Below are 19,686 nucleotides of genomic sequence, written 5' to 3'. Positions count from 1 at the left end.
TGAAACCCATTATTGGTTTTGATCTTACCCTCATTTACGAAGAAATTCGCGAAAAATTGAGAAACTCGCACGGCCTCGGCAAAATGCGGGTGAATCTTCCCCTGCTTCCACTCGTACATGTTCTTCTCCGGGTGGAACTGCACACCGTAGAAGGGATAGCTGCGATGCTCCAACGTCGAAATGTATTCCATACCGTAGGAGTCCTCGTTGAACGTCATGAATTGCCAGTCAATGGTGAGGTTCAAGCGCCTCATGGTCTGAAAAGGGTATAAATTAAGCTTCGGCATATATCCATAAACATTAAACTGGCACTGAAAATATCGGTCAATCAGAAAGTTAGAAATGCTTTACATGACGTCCATAAATTTCAGTTTAAATTTATTTTCAATTACATACATCGGCTTCGTTATATGTCCTCCTCTCTCATATCTACACAGCACTGACAGATGATATGAACATTACGTCCCATCACCAGCGGAACGACTACACTGTTTCTTTTAGAAATTTGAGATCCAAGTTTAAAAACTCGGAGAGAAAAGTCTTGTGCAAAATGTACTCTGAGAGTTCCCGTTTACTTGCAACAACCATCACTAATTTTCTTTATCATTTCAACATTAATTTTCTCAAGCCTAATAGTTGGGATGAAAGAGTAATGGAACAGAGAAAAATTCTCTCCGGCGCCGGGATTTGAACCCGGGTTTTCAGCTCTACGTGCTGATGCTTTACACCGGATACCCACCCCGGCGTCGGTCAGAATCGTCTCAGATTAAGTTCCAACTCTTGGGTTCCCTCTAGTGGCCGCCCTCTGCACTACGTCATAGATGTCTATGAACGTAGGACTGAAGTCCACACATGTGCTGAGGTGCACTCGTTATGAGTGACTAGTTGGCCCGGATCCGACGGAATAAGTGCCGTCTTAAATCACGAAGTGATTTACGCATATAATATATATTATTTAATGCACCGAAGTACATATGATATTTCCATGCAGATATTCTGCGTCATCATACGATGAAAGAGTAATGGAACGGAGAAAAATTCTCTCCGGCGCCGGGATTTGAACCCGGGTTTTCAGCTCTACGTGCTGATGCTTTATCCACTAAGCCACACCGGATACCCGCCCCGGCGTCGGACATCTCTAATAATGTATTGCTCAAGGGAAGCAGTGTCGGATTAATACTAGTAGCAAATGTAAAATATGCCACTGGCCCTACGTTTTCGAGGGCCCTAAATAGGAAATAAAAGATGAAAGTTCCTATTAAAAATACATTGCACTTGCCCGGTATCCCAATATCCAGTTATAACATACTGCCCATCCTCATTATTCCAAGTTCCAGTTTTAATACACTGCGCATGCTCAGTACTCCAAATTCCAGTTACAAAACACTGCGCATGCTCAGCATTTCGCGTTTCTGTTATAACACACTGAGCACGCTCAATGTTTGGAGTTCGAGTGTCTCCCTCTCACTGCGCATGCTCTGCATACCAATTTCGAGTTAAAACGCACTGCGCATGCTCAGTATTCAAAGTTCGAGTTATAATGCACTGCGCACCCTCATTAATCCAAGTTCGATTTATAACGCACCGCGCTCATTATACCAATTTCGAGTTATAACGCACTGCCAATGCTCAGTATTCCAAGTGCGAGTTATAAAGCACTGCGCATACTCATTATTCCAAGTTCCAGTTTTAACCCGATTCGAATGCTCAGCATTCCGTATTTGTGTTCTGACACACTGCGAATGCCCTGTGTTCCAAGTTCGAGTCTCTCTCCCTCTCTGCGCATGCTCAGCATTCCAGCTTCGAGTTAAGGTTGGTTCACAATAAACCGGGAACGAAAACGACAACGAGAACGAAAACGGAAATAATATTTAAAAAAATGTATTTAAATATCAGCATTCACAAGAGTTAATTGTGAATGCTCCCATTTAAATACATTTATTTTAACATTATTTCCGTTTTCATTCTCTTTGTCATTTCTGTTCCCGGTTTATTGTGAACCAGCCTTTATAACGCACTGTGCAAGCTACGTATTCCAAGTGCGACTTATAAAGTACAGCGCATGCTCAATATTACAAGTTCCAGTTTTAACACAATGCGCATGCTCAGTTTTTCCAGTTCGAGTCTCTCTCTCTCTAGCAATTCGCATGATCAGTATCCCAAGTTCGTGTTATAACTCACTGCACTTGGTCAGTATTCCTAGTTCGAGTTATAACCAACTGCGCAGTCTCAATATCCCAAGTCCGTTTTCGCATGCTCATTATTAGTCTACAATTTCCAGTTATAACGCACTGCGCTTGCTCATTTTTCTAAGTTCAAGTTACAACGCACAGCGCCTGCCCTCTATTCCGACGTAGAATTTAACTGCACTGCGCATGCACAATAATCCAAATTCGAATTATAACGAACTGCTCATGTTCACTATTCAAAGTGAGAGTTATAACGCATGCGATCCTCAGTATTCCAAGTTCCAGTTAAAATGCGATTGCTCTATATTCCTAACTTCTGTTATGAAACACTACGCCTGCTCAGAGTTCTCAGTTCCATCTCACTCTCTCTCTCTCCGCATGTTCAGTATTCCAAATGCAAGTTATAACGCGCTGTGCATTCTCGGTATTTCAAGTTCGAATTATAACGCACTGCGGATCCTCAGTATTCCAAGCAGTGTTGCCAATTCAGCGGTTTTCCCGCTAAATCTAGTTTTTTTTGGATAACCGTTTCGCGGGTAAAATTATATTATCCCGCTTAGCGGGAATACTAGCGGTTTTTAATCTTTGAAGTTTCTGAAAAGAAAACATTCATATTAGCGTTATTATTTTTTTTTTTCAAGTTTAATACCGGTCGATTCTAGCAATCGGACAGCAAAAAAATGTAAGTGTGGTGGCATTCTAATTAAACGTTAAACATCGAACATCTGCTGTCGCCGTGCATTAGTACTTCACATGATCAACAAAGACTTTAATAATATAATATACTAGCCGTACACGTGCGCTCCGCTGCACTCGTTAGAAATAAATATAAAGTAATTACATAATTAAAATAGGACATTTGATCCAGGGAACATTCGTGTTTGATAGAAGGATAAATCGTTTAATATGTTACTTAATTTAAATTGCATCCAAATAATTAAAATGCGATCATTTTGGTCCAGAGACACTCATTTGGTGCAATGACAATTCCTTTAACATGTTTCTTAATTTTTATTACATGCAACCACAGTTTAATTAAGATTGACATCATTTAGATTTAATGTATATATTTTATTTTACTTGTTATAGGTTTCCCTTGAATTATGGTAATAACTTAATTTTAACTCTTGTTGTCTGCGTATTCAGTAAATGGCGCTTGGCCCACTATGGTTCTGAACCCTTCAAATAACTTAAATTATATTATATAATATTACATATTATATTATATTATATTATATTATATTATATTATATTATATTATATTATATTATATTATATTATATTATATTATATTATATTATATCAGAAGTTACTGTAATAACATTATAGCATTATGTCCGTCTAGAGAAACTACACTTTCCAATGGTCAAATAATAATTAATTATACAAATCGGTTAATTTAGCTTCCGATATTACTTCATACAAACACAGAAACATTCTCTGTAGGCTATCTTTCATAACTTTCGATTGTTGCTGTCCAAGGCCCCTTATAGACGAAGTCATTTGTTTTTTAATTCATTACACGGCCTTAGATGGCAGTTATTTTAATTTTAAAACTCATTTATCTCATTAAATATCAGTCCTGTCAAACTTTTTCAAGGAATAAAACTTATCGCAAATTATTTTTAAAGAAACGTTTGTTATGTAACATTTTTCACAAAAATCAATAATAAGCGAGATATTTCGATTTATTTAATTCAGGCCTCCTTATAACCCCCCTTTTAAATAATTTATTTTGAATGCCATATAGCCTCAAATCTAAGTTACAACGAACATAATTGATATTCCAATTTTCATCGAAATCCGTTCAGCCATTATCGCGTGAAAAGGTAACAAACAAAAATTTCAAAAAAGCGATTTTCGGTTTCAGGGTGGTTAATTATATATGTTAGGACCAATTATTTTTGAAAAATCGAAAATTACCAGAAAAATTTCGGCTACAGATTTATTATTAGTATAGATTAGAAATTACATACAGACTAAATTCAATTGTGTAAGACTTGTAGCATGACAGTGTTAACTATTACTCGTTTTATAAATATACCGGTACAATATCGTTAAATCTTTCTCTGTGCTATTTATCCGTAAATTAGTGAGATGTGGAGCTTCAAGATCAGCAACGATTTCGTAAAGAGTGGCTACGTGAACTGTAACATAAAGACAAACACAATTGAATTCTGGAGCGAAGTAGCCATTTACAGGGACGCATTTAATATAAATCCTTTTGAAGAATTGCTTGATCTTGGTCTAATGCTCAAGGAGAGAATATGAATGTCGTGAAGTCTACGAAAACGGATGGGGACAGAATTAATGGATGCTTCTGACAATACGGGCAGGTCTGGATCATGTGAACAAGTGTTGCAAGAATTATCAGGTACCACCAGAAGTTTTGGAGAAAATAGGTACCTTGACTACGCACAAAAATGAAAGTGAACAGGCTAGGAATAACTTACTACCCCGGGGACCACACAGTCACAGTATTATATTCCTGCGTTAGGAGGTTCAGATGGAGATGATCCAGAGGAGCTGCTAATTTGAGTGAGTGATTTTTAAATTACATGTTTCTTATCAATACTAATTGCATGCGTATAAAATTGAATGCCTTACATTGTGCCGAAACGAAAGCTTCATTGACCAGCATCAGCGAAAGTTAAACATGTGCGTTATACCACCTATTTTATTATTATTATAAAATTGGATAATAAATACGTATTAAATCTAGAGGTTTTTGTTAGAAAATCGCGGTTTTCGAAAGCCATCTAGCGGGATTATATGAACAACTGTTGGCAACACTGATTCCAAGTTCGAGTTATAAGGCACAGCACATGCTCACTATACCAAGTTCGATTTATAATCAACTGCCCATGCTCTTTATTCCAAGTTCGATTTACAACGCACTGCGCATCCTCATTATTCCAATTTCGAGTTATAACGCACTGAACATTTCCGTTACCCTAAGTTCGAGTTATAACGCACTACGCATGCTCAATACAGTAAGTTCGAATAATAACGAACTGCGAATCCTCATTATTCCAATATCGATTTATAACGCACTGCGCATGCTCATTATTCCAATTTCGTGTTCAAACGCACTGCCAATGCTCCCTACTTTAAGTTCGAGTTATAAAGCAGTGCGTATGATCAGTATTTCAATTTCGAATTATAATGCATTGTGCATCCTCAGTATTCCAAGTTCAAGTTATAACGCGCTGCGCATGCTCAGTACTTCAAATTCGAGTTATAACCAACTGCGTATGCTCAGTATTCCATGTTCTTTTCATAACGCACTGCGCATCTCACTATTCAAAGTCCGAGTTATAACCCACTGCGCATGCCCAGTATTCCATGTTCGAATTATAACGCACTGCGCATGCTCAGTATTGCAAGTTCGAGTTATAACGCGCTGCACATGCTCTTCTTTGTATGTTCGAGTTTTAATGTTCTGCGCATGCTCAATATTCCAAGTGCCACTTATAACGCCCTGCGCATGCTCAGTATTCCAAGTTCGAGTTATAACGCACTGCGCATACTCAGTATCCAAAGTTCGAGTTACAACACACTGCGCATGCTCAGTATTGCCAGTTCGAGTTATAACGCGCTGCACATGCTCTTCTTTGTATGTTCGAGTTTTAATGTTCTGCGCATGCTCAATATTCCAAGTGCCACTTATAACGCCCTGCGCATGCTCAGTATTCCAAGTTCGAGTTATAACGCACTGCGCATGCTCAGTATTCCAAGTGCGAGTTATAACGCACTGCGCTTGCTCAGTATCCCAAATTCCAACAATAATGTATTTCGCGTCCTCACAATTTCTAGTTCGTGTTATAACTCACTGCGCATGCCCAGTTTTCCAGGATGGCCTTATAACTCACTCCGCATGCTCAGTATTCCTAAGTTCCAGTTTTAACATGATGCGCACGCTCAGCATTCCGAGTTTATGTTATCACACACTGCGCATGCTCATTGTTCCTACTCTCGCTGGATGGCAAGTGACCTAGTTTCGATAGATAGAAAGTGACCTACTTTCGCTGGATGGCAAGTAACCTAATTTCCATGGATGACAAGTAACCTACACTCGCTGGATGGCCAGTGACCTACTTTCGATGGATGGCAAGTGACCTAATTTCGCTAGACGGCAAGTGACCTACCTTCGATGGATGGCAAGTGACCTATTTCGAAGGATGGCAAGAGACCTACTTTCCGTGGATGTTAAGCGACCGAATTGCGTTCGATTGCAAGTGGCCTACATTAGCTGGGTGACAAGTGACAAGTGACCTAATTTCGCAGAATTGTAAGTGACCTACTTTCGCTGGATGGCAAGTAACATACTTTCGATGGATGGCAACTGACCTACATTCGCTGGGTGGAAAGCGACCTACTTTATCTAATGGCAAGTGACCTACTTTCACTGGATGGCAAGTGACCTACTTACACCGGATTGCAAGTGACCTACTTTTGGTGGCTGGCAAGTGACCTACTTTCGAAGGATAGTAAGCGACCTACTCTCGATGGATGGCAAGTGATCTACTTTCGATGGATGGCAAGTGACCTACTTACGATGGATAGCAAGTGACCTACTATTTATAGTTGGCAAGTGACCTACTTTCGAAGGATAGTAGGCGACCTACTCTCGATGGATGGCAAGTGACCTACTTTCGATGGATTGCAAGTGACCTACATCCGCTGGATGGCAAGACACCTACTTTCGCTGGTTGGAAAGAGACCTACCTTCATTGGATGCCAAATGACCTACTTTCGATGGATAGCAAGTGACCTATTTTCGATGGATGGCAAGTGACCTACTTTCGCTGAATGGCAAGTGACCTATTTTCGATGGATGGTAAGACACCTACTTTCGCTGGTTGGCAAGAGACCTACTTGAAATGGATGCTAAGTGACCTACTTTCGGTGGATGGCAAGTGACCTAATTTCGCTGGACGTCAAGCGACCTATTTCCGCTGGATGGTAAGTGACCTACTTTCGATGGGTGGCAAGTGACCTACTTCGATGGATGGCAAGTGACCTACTCTCGCTGGATGGCAACTGATCTAATTTCGATAGATGGCAAGTGCCCTACTTACTAATGATCGAAAGTGACCTGCATCCGCTGAATGGCAAGTGACCTACTATCGTTGGACGCCAAAATACCTACTTCCGCTGGATGGCAAGTGACGTAATTTCGCTGGATGGCAAGTAACCTACTTTCGATGGATCGCAAGTGACCTACTTTCGCTGGATGGCAAGTGACATAGATTCGATGGATGACAAGTGACCTAATTTCTCTGGGTGGCAAGTAATCTACCTTCGATGAATGGCAAACAACTTAGTTTCAATGAATGGCAAGTGAACTATTTTCTCTGGATGGCAAGTGACCTACTTTCGATGGATGGCAACTGACAAAATTTCGCTGGATACCAAGTGACCTACTTTCGATGGATGGAAAGTGACATACTTTTGATGCATGGCGAGTGACCTATTTTCTCTGGATGGCAGGTGTGCTACTTTCGCTGAATGACAAGTGACCTAGTTTCGATCGATGGCAAGTGACATTTTCTCTGCATGCCAAGTGCCCTACTTTCGAAGGATGGCAAGTGACTTTTCCGTTGATGGATGGCAAGTGACCTACTTTCGATGAATGGCAAGTCACCTACTTTCGCTGGATTACAAGTGATCTACTTTCGATGGATGAAATGTGACCTACTTTCGAGTGTGGACTACTTCCGATGGATGGCAAGAGACCTACTTTCGCTGGAAGATAAGTGACCTACTTTTGATGGATGGCAAGTGACCTACATTCGTTGTATGGCAAGTGACCTACTTTCGATGGATGGCAAGACACCTACTTTCACTGGATGGCAAGTAACCTAGTTTCCATGGAAGACAAGTGATCTACATTCGCTGGATGGCCAGTGACCTATTTTCGATGGATGGCAAGTGACATACTTTCGCTGAATGGCAAGTGACTTACTTTCGATGGATGGCAAGACACCTACTTTCACTGGTTGGCAAGAGACCTACTTTAAATGGATGCTAAGTGACCTACTTTCCATGGATAGCAAGTGACCTACTTACGCTGTATGGCATGTGAAACTACTTACTCTGGATGGCAAGTGACGTACTTTCGATGGAAGCCAAGTGACCTACTTTCGTTGGATGGCAAGTGACCTACTTTCGATGGATGGCAAGTGACATATTTTCGCTGGATGGCAAGTGACCTACTTTCGATGGATAGTAAGAGCCTTAATTTCGATGGTTGGGAAGTGACCTACTTTCCATGAATGACGAGTGACCTATCTTCGATAGATGGCAATTGACCTACTTTCAATGGATGGCAAGTGACCCACTTTCGCTGGATGGTAAGCAACCTATATACTTCCGCTAGATGGCAACTGACCTATTTTCATGGATTGGAAGTGACCTACTTTCGATGGATGGACAGTGACCTACTTTCGATGGATGGCTAGTGACCTACTTTCGATGGACGGCAAGTGACTTACTTACGCTGGATGGCAAGTGAAACTACTTACGCTGGATGGCAAGTGAAACTACTTACGCTCAATTGCAAGTGACCTATTTCAATGGATGGAAAGTGACATCCTTCCGCTGCATGCTAAGCATCTTACTTCCGCTGGATGGCAAGTGACCTACTTACACACTGTCCATGCTCAGTATTCCGAGTTCGAGATAGAACGCACTGCGCATGCTCAGTATTCCAAGTTCGAGTAATAGCGCACTGCGCATGCTCACTGATCCAAGTTCGAGTTAGAACGCACTGCGCATGCTCAGTATTCCAAGTTCGACTTACAAAGCACTGCGTATGCTTTGTATTCAAAGTTCGAATTAGAACGCACTGCGCATGCTCAGTGTTCCAAGTTCGAGTTAGAACGCACTGCGCATGTTCAGTATTCCAGGATCGAGTTAGAACGCACTGCACATGCTCAGTATGCCAAGATCGAGTTAGAACGAACTGCGCAGCATGCTCAGTATTCCAAGATCGATATGTAGCGCACTGCGCATGCTCAGTGTTCCAAGTTCGAGTTAGAACGCACTGCGCATGCTCAGTATTACAAGTTCGAGTTAGATCGCACTGCGCATGTTCAGAAATCCAAGTTCGAGTTATAGCGCACTGCGCTGGCTCGGTGTTCCAGATCAGATCAGATCACATCATCAGAATCAGAGGGAGCTGAATCTAGCAAGACACTCACTGGTAAAAGTCGCCAGCTTACAACCAACATGAACAGCGGGAGCCGGCCGCCGCCTTGTGTCGACAAGTCTCGGCCGGAAGGAAGCCAGCCACCGGGCAAGCGGAAGACGAGACGGAAGACGGTGAAACCGACGGCCGCCGCAAAACCTGTCTCTCCGGAAGCAACATCACCACCACAACCATCATCATTTGGTAAGTCCAGCGCTTCACCAACCAAGACGATCGACGATTTAATCACACTTAAGACCATGGCACCGATCACTGCTAATAGAGCAGTGGTGATCACAAACGCCGACCCCGACTTACTGGACGCAGTGACTCCACGGAAACTCACAACGACCTTGACTATAAACTCCACCACGAGAGCCTACGTATTTTCCTCACGTGAGAACTTACGTCAGATGACATTAATGCATCCACGACAATTCGGGAAGCACGCCCGATACCAAACTCCACCAACCGCCACTCTCCTCGGACCTTGGGAATTACCAGGCCACCCATCCCATCCCTCCTCCACCCCACCCCACTCTCTATTGGACAGTGAATCTTCTTCTTCTTCTTCTTCTTCTTCTTCTTCTTCTTCTTCTGAGGAAGAGGCAGAGGTTACTTCCAATCCAAAAGAGGGGCCCTCAGAAGGGCCGACTCCAAAACCTAGAGCAGAGAGGTCTCCTGTCCCTAAACCCACACCAGAGAAGTCTCCCAACGGACCACCTCCCAGATCTGAGGCGTCGTCTCACGAATCCTCAGAAGGGAAGCGGTCTAACAGGCGCAAACCTATTCCCACAAAAGTATCCGGTTCGACTCCGGCAAGCCCCACTTCTCCCACTCCCTCTCATACCACACGTCAAACCCCACAAGGACCCAAGACAAGGACAGTACTGAAAATACTGAATCACACAAAAAACGGCAACAACCCACTACACATAGAGCGACTAATAAAACAGTACCGCCTCGACATTCAAACCCCAAGACAGTTCTGGGCACACACTACCAAGACAACAACACTTACATTCCCCACGATTGACGACGCGGAGAAGTTCGCTAGGGCAATTCCTCTGTACAACTTCGGCCCGTCCGCAGAAATCAGCATTACGTCGCCCACTGAAACTAGACAAAAACAGACGAGAAATAAAGAGATCAGTGTCGTCATGAAAAATGTCGATACGCTGATCTCTGAGGACGAACTAATGCAGATCCTGGCTGTAACACATCCAGGCATCACACGCATTAAGAGAATTATCTCCGCACAGACTGACAAACCCACCAACTTAGTTAGAGTATTCACAAAAGACATCACCACAGCAGACAAGTTACTAGGAGGAATTAAACTTGCAGGACGGTACTACAGAGTAGAGCCATCACACGAGACAATCTTCCACCGACCGTGCCTTAACTGTGCACAATACGGCCATACAAGGACAAACTGCGACAAGCCCAAGACTAGTCTTAAGTGCGGCAAAAATCCCGACCTTTGCAACCACAACCGCCTATCCCAGATTAGGTATTGCGCCACGTGCAACAGCGACACCCATTATACGGGCCAAGCTCGCTGTCCAAAATATCCAAGGACTAATCTCATAACCTCCACCGATCCCACGCATGTCCCCATTGACACCCACAAACCAATACCGCCACCTATACCCAAACCATCACAGTCCGTCTTCAAACCAACACTACCCAAACCCGAATTGTCTTATGCGGATGCAGCTAAGACTACGACAACCAAGACAACCACTATAGACGATCCACAGACAGACAAAACAACCAAGGAACAGCTGGTCGAGGGGGTTCTACGTTCTGCTATGCAGAAAATAGAATCCTACATTGACCGGCAACTAAACAGACTACAGGACGAAATAGTGACATTCACTATTTCCTTACTCACTACAGACACAAACCCCACGAAACGACACACGACACTTGCCACAGCCAACCAGGCAGCCAGACGGATTCTACGGAAACGAGTTGCCCACCACTTTGTTGGTAACAGGTTACGAGTTTCCCTAGCGCCATTACAATAACGTGACTAGGACAGAACTGACCAGAGCACTGGACTCTCCACCTCTCATTAACATCTGCGGGGCATGGTGCTAACTTCACTTCATTCATTTCATTCACAATTCAACTGATAGCGTATACATGTTCATAAAATCATTCATAGGGGAAATACACTACTGTTAGATGAGAGGGCAAACGGCTTATAGCTGGGTACCTCGATCTAAAGTTAGCGAATTGCTTGTCGAGGAACCAATGGAGGCATGGGATGCTTACCCTGCCTGCCATTTTAAACATCTTTCATTCTTTCTTCGTCCCCATTCATTCGTTCGTTCGTCAGTATTCCAAGTTCGAATTAGAACGCACTGCGCATGCTCAGTGTTCCAAGTTCGAGTTAGAACGGCTTTTAGCTGGGAACCTCGATCTAAAGTTAGTGAATTGCAAGTCGGGAACCAATGGAGGCATGGGATGCTTACCCTGCCTGACATTTTAAACATCATTCATTCTTTCTTCGTCCCCTTTCATTCATTCAAGTTCGAGTTAGAACGCACTGCACATGCTCAGTATTCCAAGTTCGAGTTAGAACGCACTGCGCATGCTCAGTATTCCAAGCTCGAGTTAGAAAGCACTGCGAATGCTCAAAGTTCCAAGTTCGAGTTAGAACGCACTGCGCATGCTCAGTATTCCAAGTACGAGTTAGAACGCATTGCGCATGGTCAGTATTCCAAGTTCGAGTTAGAATGCACGGCGCATGCTCAGTATTCCAAGTTTGAGTTAGAACGCACTGCGAATGGTCACTATTCCAAGTTCGAGTTAGAACGCACTGCTCATGCTCAGTATTCCAAGTTCGAGTTTGATCTCACTGCTAATGCTCAGTTTTGCAAATTCGAGTTAGAACGCACTGCGCATGCTCAGTATTCCAAGTTCGAGTTAGAACGCACTGCGCATGCTAAGTATTCCAAGTTCGAGTTAGAACGCACTGCGCATGCTCAGTATTCCAAGTTCGAGTTTGATTGCACTGCGCATGCTCAGTATTCCAAGTTCGAGTTAGAACGCACTGCGCATGCTCAGTATTCGAAGTTCAAGTTAGAACGCACTGCCCATGCTCAGTATTCCAAGTTCTAGTTAAAACGCACTGCGCATGCTCAGTGTTCCAAGTTGGAGTTAGAACGCACAGCGCATGCTCAGAATTCCAAGTTCAAGTTAGAACGCACTGCACAAACTCTATATTCCGAGTTCGAATTGTAACGCACAGTTTATGCATAGTATTTTAATTTCGAGTTATAAGGCACCGCGCATGCTCTGTATTCAAAGTTCGAGTTAGAAAGCACTGCGCATGCTCAGTATTCGAAGTTCGAGTTAGAAAGCACTGCGCATGCTCAGTTTTCGAAGTTCGAGTTAGAACACACTGCGCATGCTCAGTTTTCCAATTTCGAGTTAGAACGCCCTTGCACATGCTCAGTATTCCAAGTTCGAATTATAGCGCACTGCGCATGCTCATTATTCCAAGTTTGAGTTATAGCGCACTGAGCATGCTCAGTGTTCCAAGATCGAGTTAGACGCTCTTACGCATGCTCAGTGTTCCAAGTTCGAGTTAGATCGCACTGCGCATGCTCAGTATTCTAAGTTCGAGTTAGAACGCACTCCGCATGCTCAGTATAACAAGTTCTAGTTAGAACGCAGTGCGCATTCTCAGTGTTCCAAGTTCGAGTTAGAACGCACTGCGAATGCTCATTGATCCAATTTCGAGTTAGAACGTACTGCGCATGCTCAGTATTGCAAGTTCGAGTTATAGCGCACTGCGCATGTTCATTGTTCCAAGTTCGAGTTGGAAACCATTGCGCATGCTCAGTGTTCCAAGTTCGAGTTAGAACGCCCTGCACATGCTCAGTATTCCAAGTTCGAGTTAGAACGCACTGCACATGCTCAGTATTCCAAGTTCAAGTTACAACGCATTGCGCATGCTCTGTATTCCAAGTTCGAGTTACAACGCACTGCGCTTGCTCACTATTCCAAGTTCGAGTTAGAACGCACTGCGCATGCTCAGTATTCCTACTTCTAGTTAGAACGCACTTGGGACGCTCAGTTTTCCAAGTTCGAGTTAGAACGCACTGCGAATGCTCAGTATTCCAAGTTCGAGTTAGAATGCACTGCGCATGCTCAGTATTCCAAGTTCGAGTTTGATCGCACTGCTCATGCTCTGTGTTGCAAATTCGAGTTAGAACGCACTGCGCATGCACGGTATTCCAAGTTCGAGTTAGAACGCACTGCGAATGCTCACTATTCCAGGTTCGAGTTAGAACGCACTGCGCATGCTCAGTATTCAAAGCTCGAGTTTGATCGCACTGCTCATGCTCAGTATTGCAAATTCGAGTTAGAACGCACTGCGCATGCTCAGTGTTCCACGTTCGAGTTAGTACGCATTGCGCATGCCCAGTATTCCAAGTTCGAGTTAGAAAGCACTGCGCATGCTCAGTATTCGAAGTTCGAGTTAGAAAGCAGTGCGCATGCTCAGTATTCGAAGTTCGAATTGGTACACACTGCGCATGCTCAGTGTTCCAATTTCGAGTTAGACCGCACTGCGCATGCTCAATATTCCAACTTCGAAGTAGAACGCCCTGCACATGCTCAGTATTCCAAGTTCGAATTATAGCGCACTGCGCATGCTCATTATTCCAAGATTTGAGTTATAGCGCACTGCGCATGCTCAGTGTTCCAAGTTCGAGTTAGACGCACTTGCGCATGCTCAGTGTTCCAAGTTCGAGTTAGATCGCACTGCGCATGCTCAGTATTCGAAATTCGAGTTAGAACGCACTGCGCATGCTCAGTATTCCAAGTTCTAGTTAGAACGCACTGCGCATGCTCAGTGTTCCAAGTTCGAGTTAGAACGCACTACGAATGCTCAGTATTCCAAATTCGAGTTAGGACGCACTGCGCATGCTCAGTATTCCAAGTTCGAGTTTGATCGCACTGCTCATGCTGAGTATTGAAAATTCGAGTTATAACGCACTGCGCATGCTCAGTATTCCAAGTTCGAGTTAGAACGCACTGCGCATGCTCAGTGTTCCAAGTTCAAGTTAGAACGCACTGCACATGCTCTGTATTCCAAGTTCGAGTTAGAACGCACTGCGCATGCTCAGTATTCCAATTTCGAATTAGAACGCATTGCACATGCTCACTATTCCAAGTTCGTGGTATGGCGCACTGCGCATGCTAAGTCTTCCAAGTTCGAGTTAGAACGCACTGCGCATGCTCAGTATTCCAAGTTCGAGTTATAGCGCACTGCTCATGCTCAATGTTCCAAGTTCGAGGTAGAACGCACTGCGCAAATCAGTATTGCATGTTCGAGTTAGAACGTACTGCGCATGCTCAGTGTTCCCAGTTCGAGTTATAGCGCACTACGCATCCTCAGTGTTCCAAGTTCGACTTAGAACGCACTGCGCATGCTCAGTTTATTCCAAGTTCGAGGCAGAAAGCACTGCGCATGCTCAGTATTCCAATTTTGAATTTGATCGCACTGCTCATGCTCAGTGTTCCAAGTTCGAGTTAGAACGCACTGCGCATGCTCAGTATTCCAAGTTCGAGTTAGAAAGCACTACGCATGCTCAGTATTCCAGGTTCGAGTTTGATTGCACTGCGCATTCTCAGTATTCCAAGTTCGAGTTAGAACGCACTGCGCATGCTCAGTATTCCAAGTTCGAGTTAGAACGCGCTGCCCATGCTCAGTATTCCAAGTTCCAGTTAGAGTGTAATGTGCATGCTCAGTATTCCAATTTCGAGTTAGAACGCAGTGCACATGCTCAGTATTCCAAGTTCGAGCTAGAACGCAATGCGCATGCTCAGTGTTCCAAGTTGGAGTTAGAACGCACTGCGCATGCACAGTAGTCCTGGTTCGAATTATAGCGCACTGCGCATGCTCAGTGTTCCAAGTTCGAGTTAGAATGCATTGCGCATGCACAGTATTCCAAGTTCGACTTAGGAAGCACTGCGCATGTTCAGAATTCCAAGTTCGAGTTAGAACACACTATGCATGCTCAGTGTTCCAATTTTGAGTTAGAACGCACTGCGCATGCTCAGTGTTCTAATTTCGATTTAGAACGCACTGCACATGCTCCCTATTCCAAGTTCGAGTTAGAACAAACTGCGCATGCTCATTATTCCAAGTTCGAATTATAGCGCACTGCGCATGCTCAGTGTTCCAAGTTCGAGTTAGAACGCACTGCGCATGCTCAGTATTCCAGGTTCGAGTTAGAAAGCACTGCGCATCGTCTGTGTTTCAAGTTCGAGTTAAAACGTACTGCGCATGCTCTGTTATCCAAGTTCGAGTTTTAGCGCACTGCGCATGCTCAGTGTTCCAAGTTCGAGTTAGAACGTACTGCGCATGCTCAGTATTGCAAGTTCGAGTGATAGCGCACTGCACATGCTCAGTGTTCCAAGTTCGAGTTGGAACGCACTGAGAATGCTCAGTATTCCAAGTTCGAGTTAGAACGCACTGCGCATGCTCAGTATTCCAAGTTCGAGTTTGATCGGACTGCTCATGCTCAGTATTGCAAATTCGAGTTAGAACGCACTGCGCATGCTCAGTATTCCAAGTTCTATTTAGAACGCAATGCGCATGCTCAGTATTCCAGGTTCGAGTTTGATCGCATTGCGCATGCTCAGTATTCCTAGTTCGAGTTAGAACGCACTGCGCATGCTCAGTATTCCAAGTTCGAAATAGAACACACTGCCCATGCTCAGTATTCCAAGTTCGAGTTAGAACGTAGTGCGCATGCTCAGTGTTCCAATTTCGAGTGAGAACGCACTGCGCATGCTCGGTATTCCAGGTTAGAGTGTGAACGCACTGCGCAAGCTCAGTATTCCAATTTCGAGTTAGAACGCACTGCACATGCTAACTATTCCAAGTTCGAGGTATAGCGCACTGCGCATGCTAAGTGTTCCAAGTTCCAGTTAGAACGCACTGCGCATGCTCAGTATTCCATGTTCGAGTTATAGCGCACTGCTCATGCTCAATGTTCCAAGTTCGAGGTAGAACGCACTGCGCAAATCAGTAGTGCATGTTCGAGTTAGAAAGTACTGCGCATGCTGAGTGTTCCCAGTTCGAGTTATAGCGCACTACGCATCCTCTGTGTTCCATGTTCGACTTAGAACGCACAGCGCATGCTCAGTATTCCAAGTTCAAGTCAGAAAGCACTGCGCATGCTCAGTATTCCATGTTCGAGTTAGAACGCACTGCGAATGCTCAGTGTTCCAAGTTCGAGTTAGAACGCACTGCGCTTGCTCAGTGTTCCAAGTTCGATTTAGAACGCACTGCACATGCTCTGTATTCCAAGTTCGAGTTAGAACACATTGCGCATGCTCAGTATTCCAAGTTCGAATTATAGCGCACTGTGCATGCTCAGTGTTGCAAGTTCGAGTTAGAACGCATTGCAAATGCTCAGTATTCCAAGTTCCAGTTAGAAAGCACTGCGCTTGGTCACTGTTTCAAGTTCGAGTTAATACGAACTGCGCATGCTTAGTTATCCAAGTCCGAGTTTTAGCCCACTGCGCATGCTCACTGTTGCAATTTCGAGTTAGAACGTACTGCGCATGCTCAGTATTGCAAGTTTGAGTTATAGCGCACTGCGCATGCTCAGTGTTCCAAGTTCGAGTTAGAACCTGTTGCGCATGCTCTGTATTCCAAGCTCGAGTTATAGCGCACTGCGCATGCTCATGTCACAAGTTCGAGTTAGAACGCACTGCGCATGCTCAGTACTCCAATTTCGAGTTAGAACGAACTGCGCATGCTCGGTATTCCAAGTTCGAATTAGGACGCACTGCGCATGCTCAGTATTTCAAGTCTGAATTTTAGCGCACTGCGCATGCTCAGTTTTCCTAGTTCGAGTTAGAACGTACTGCGCATGCCCAGTATTCCAAGTTTGACTTTTAGCGCACTGCGCATGCTCAGTGTTCCAAGTTCGAATTAGAACGCACTGCGCATGCTAAGTATTCCAAGTTCGAGTTATAGCGCACTGCACATGCTAAGTATTCCAAGTTCGAATTAGAACTCACTGCGCATGCTCAGTGTTCCTAGTTCGAGTTAGAACTTCTTTTAGCTGGGAACCTCGATCTAAAGTTAGTGAATTGCAAGTCGGGAACCAATGGATTTATGGGATGCTTACCCTGCCTGCCATTTTAAACATCATTCATTCTTTCTTCGTCCCCTTTCATTCATTCAAGTTCGAGTTAGAACGCACTGAACATGCTCAGTATCCCAAGTTCGAGTTAGAACGCACTGCGAATGCTCAGTGATCCAAGTTCGAGTTAGAACGCACTGCGCATGCTCAGTATTCCAAGTTCGAGTTAGAACGCACTGCTCATGGTCAGTATTCCAAGTTCGAGTTAGAACGCACTGCGAATGGTCACTATTCCAAGTTCGAGTTAGAACGCACTGCGCATGCTCAGTATTGCAAATTCGAGTTAGAACGCACTGCGCATGCTCAGTGTTCCACGTTCGAGTTAGAACGCATTGCGCATGCCCAGTATTCCAAGTTCGAGTTAGAAAGCACTGCGCATGCTCAGTATTCGAAGTTCGAGTTAGAAAGCACTGCGCATGCTCAGTATTCGATGTTCGAATTGGAACACACTGCGCATGCCCAGTGTTCCAATTTCGAGTTAGAACGCACTGCGCATGCTCAGTATTCCAACTTCGAAGTAGAACGCCCTGCACATGCTCAGTATTCCAAGTTCGAATTATAGCGCACTGGGCATGCTCATTATTCCAAGATTTGAGTTATAGCGCACTGCGCATGCTCAGTGTTCCAAGTTCGAGTTAGACGCACTTGCGCATGCTCAGTGTTCCAAGTTCGAGTTAGAACGCACTGCGCATGCTCAGTATTCGAAATTCGAGTTAGAACGCACTGCGCATGCTCAGTATTCCAAGTTCTAGTTAGAACGCACTGCGCATGCTCAGTGTTCCAAGTTCGAGTTAGAACGCACTACGAATGCTCAGTATTCCAAATTCGAGTTAGGACGCACTGCGCATGCTCAGTATTCCAAGTTCGAGTTTGATCGCACTGCTCATGCTGAGTATTGAAAATTCGAGTTATAACGCACTGCGCATGCTCAGTATTCCAAGTTCGAGTTAGAACGCACTGCGCATGCTCAGTGTTCCAACTTCGAGTTAGAACGCACTGCGCTTGCTCAGTGTTCCAAGTTCAAGTTAGAACGCACTGCACATGCTCTGTATTCCAAGTTCGAGTTAGAACGTACTGCGCATGCTCAGTATTCCAATTTCGAATTAGAACGCATTGCACATGCTCACTATTCCAAGTTCGAGGTATGGCGCACTGCGCATGCTAAGTGTTCCAAGTTCGAGTTAGAACGCACTGCGCATGCTCAGTATTCCAAGTTCGAGTTATAGCGCACTGCTCATGCTCAATGTTCCAAGTTCGAGGTAGAACGCACTGCGCAAATCAGTATTGCATGTCCGAGTTAGAACGTACTGCGCATGATCAGTGTTCCCAGTTCGAGTTATAGCGCACTACGCATCCTCAGTGTTCCAAGTTCGACTTAGAACGCACTGCGCATGCTCAGTATTCCAAGTTCGAGGCAGAAAGCACTGCGCATGCTCAGTATTCCAATTTTGAATTTGATCGCACTGCTCATGCTCAGTGTTCCAAGTTCGAGTTAGAACGCACTGCGCATGCTCAGTATTCCAAGTTTGACTTATAGCGCACTGCGCATGCTCAGTTTTCCAAGTTCGAATTAGAACGCACTGCGCATGCTAAGTATTCCAAGTTCGAGTTATAGCGCACTGCACATGCTTAGTATTCCAAGTTCGAGTTAGAACGCACTGCGAATGCTCAGTATTCCAAGTTCGAGTTAGAAAGCACTGCGCATGGTCAGTGTTTCAAGTTCGAGTTAATACGCACCTCGCATGCTCTGTTATCCAAGTTCGAGTGATAGCGCACTGCACATGCTCAGTGTTCCAAGTTCGAGTTGGAACGCACTGAGAATGCTCATTATTCCAAGTTCGAGTTAGAACGCACTCCGCATGCTCAGTATTTCAAGTTCGAGTTTGATCGCACTGCTCATGCTCAGTATTGCAAATTCGAGGTAAAACGCACTGCGCATGCTCAGTATTCCAAGTTCTATTTAGAACGCACAGCGAATGTTCAGTATTTCAAGTTCGAGTTACAACGCACTGCGCATGCTCAGTATTCAAAGTTCGACTTTGATCGCACTGCTCATGCTCAGTATTGCAAATTCGAGTTAGAACGCACTGTGCATGCTCAGTATTCCATGTTCGAGTTAGAA

General features: G+C 44.3%; 1 protein-coding gene across 1 annotated transcript in view; it reads right to left on the bottom strand.

Moving 5' to 3' along the window:
* Positions 1-19,686, bottom strand: part of LOC138713661 (gamma-glutamyl hydrolase-like) — a 135,440-nt gene that overhangs the window by 2,076 nt on the left and 113,678 nt on the right. The window contains exon 6 of the mRNA XM_069845926.1: positions 29-257. Coding sequence (XP_069702027.1) covers positions 29-257 — 229 coding nt within the window. The remainder of the gene's footprint in view (positions 1-28; positions 258-19,686) is intronic.

Source organism: Periplaneta americana, chromosome 14, assembly GCF_040183065.1.
Source record: "Periplaneta americana isolate PAMFEO1 chromosome 14, P.americana_PAMFEO1_priV1, whole genome shotgun sequence".
NCBI lineage: Eukaryota > Metazoa > Arthropoda > Insecta > Blattodea > Blattidae > Periplaneta > Periplaneta americana.
The sequence above is the reverse complement of the archived record's forward strand: the minus strand, read 5'-3'. Positions and strand labels throughout refer to the sequence as shown.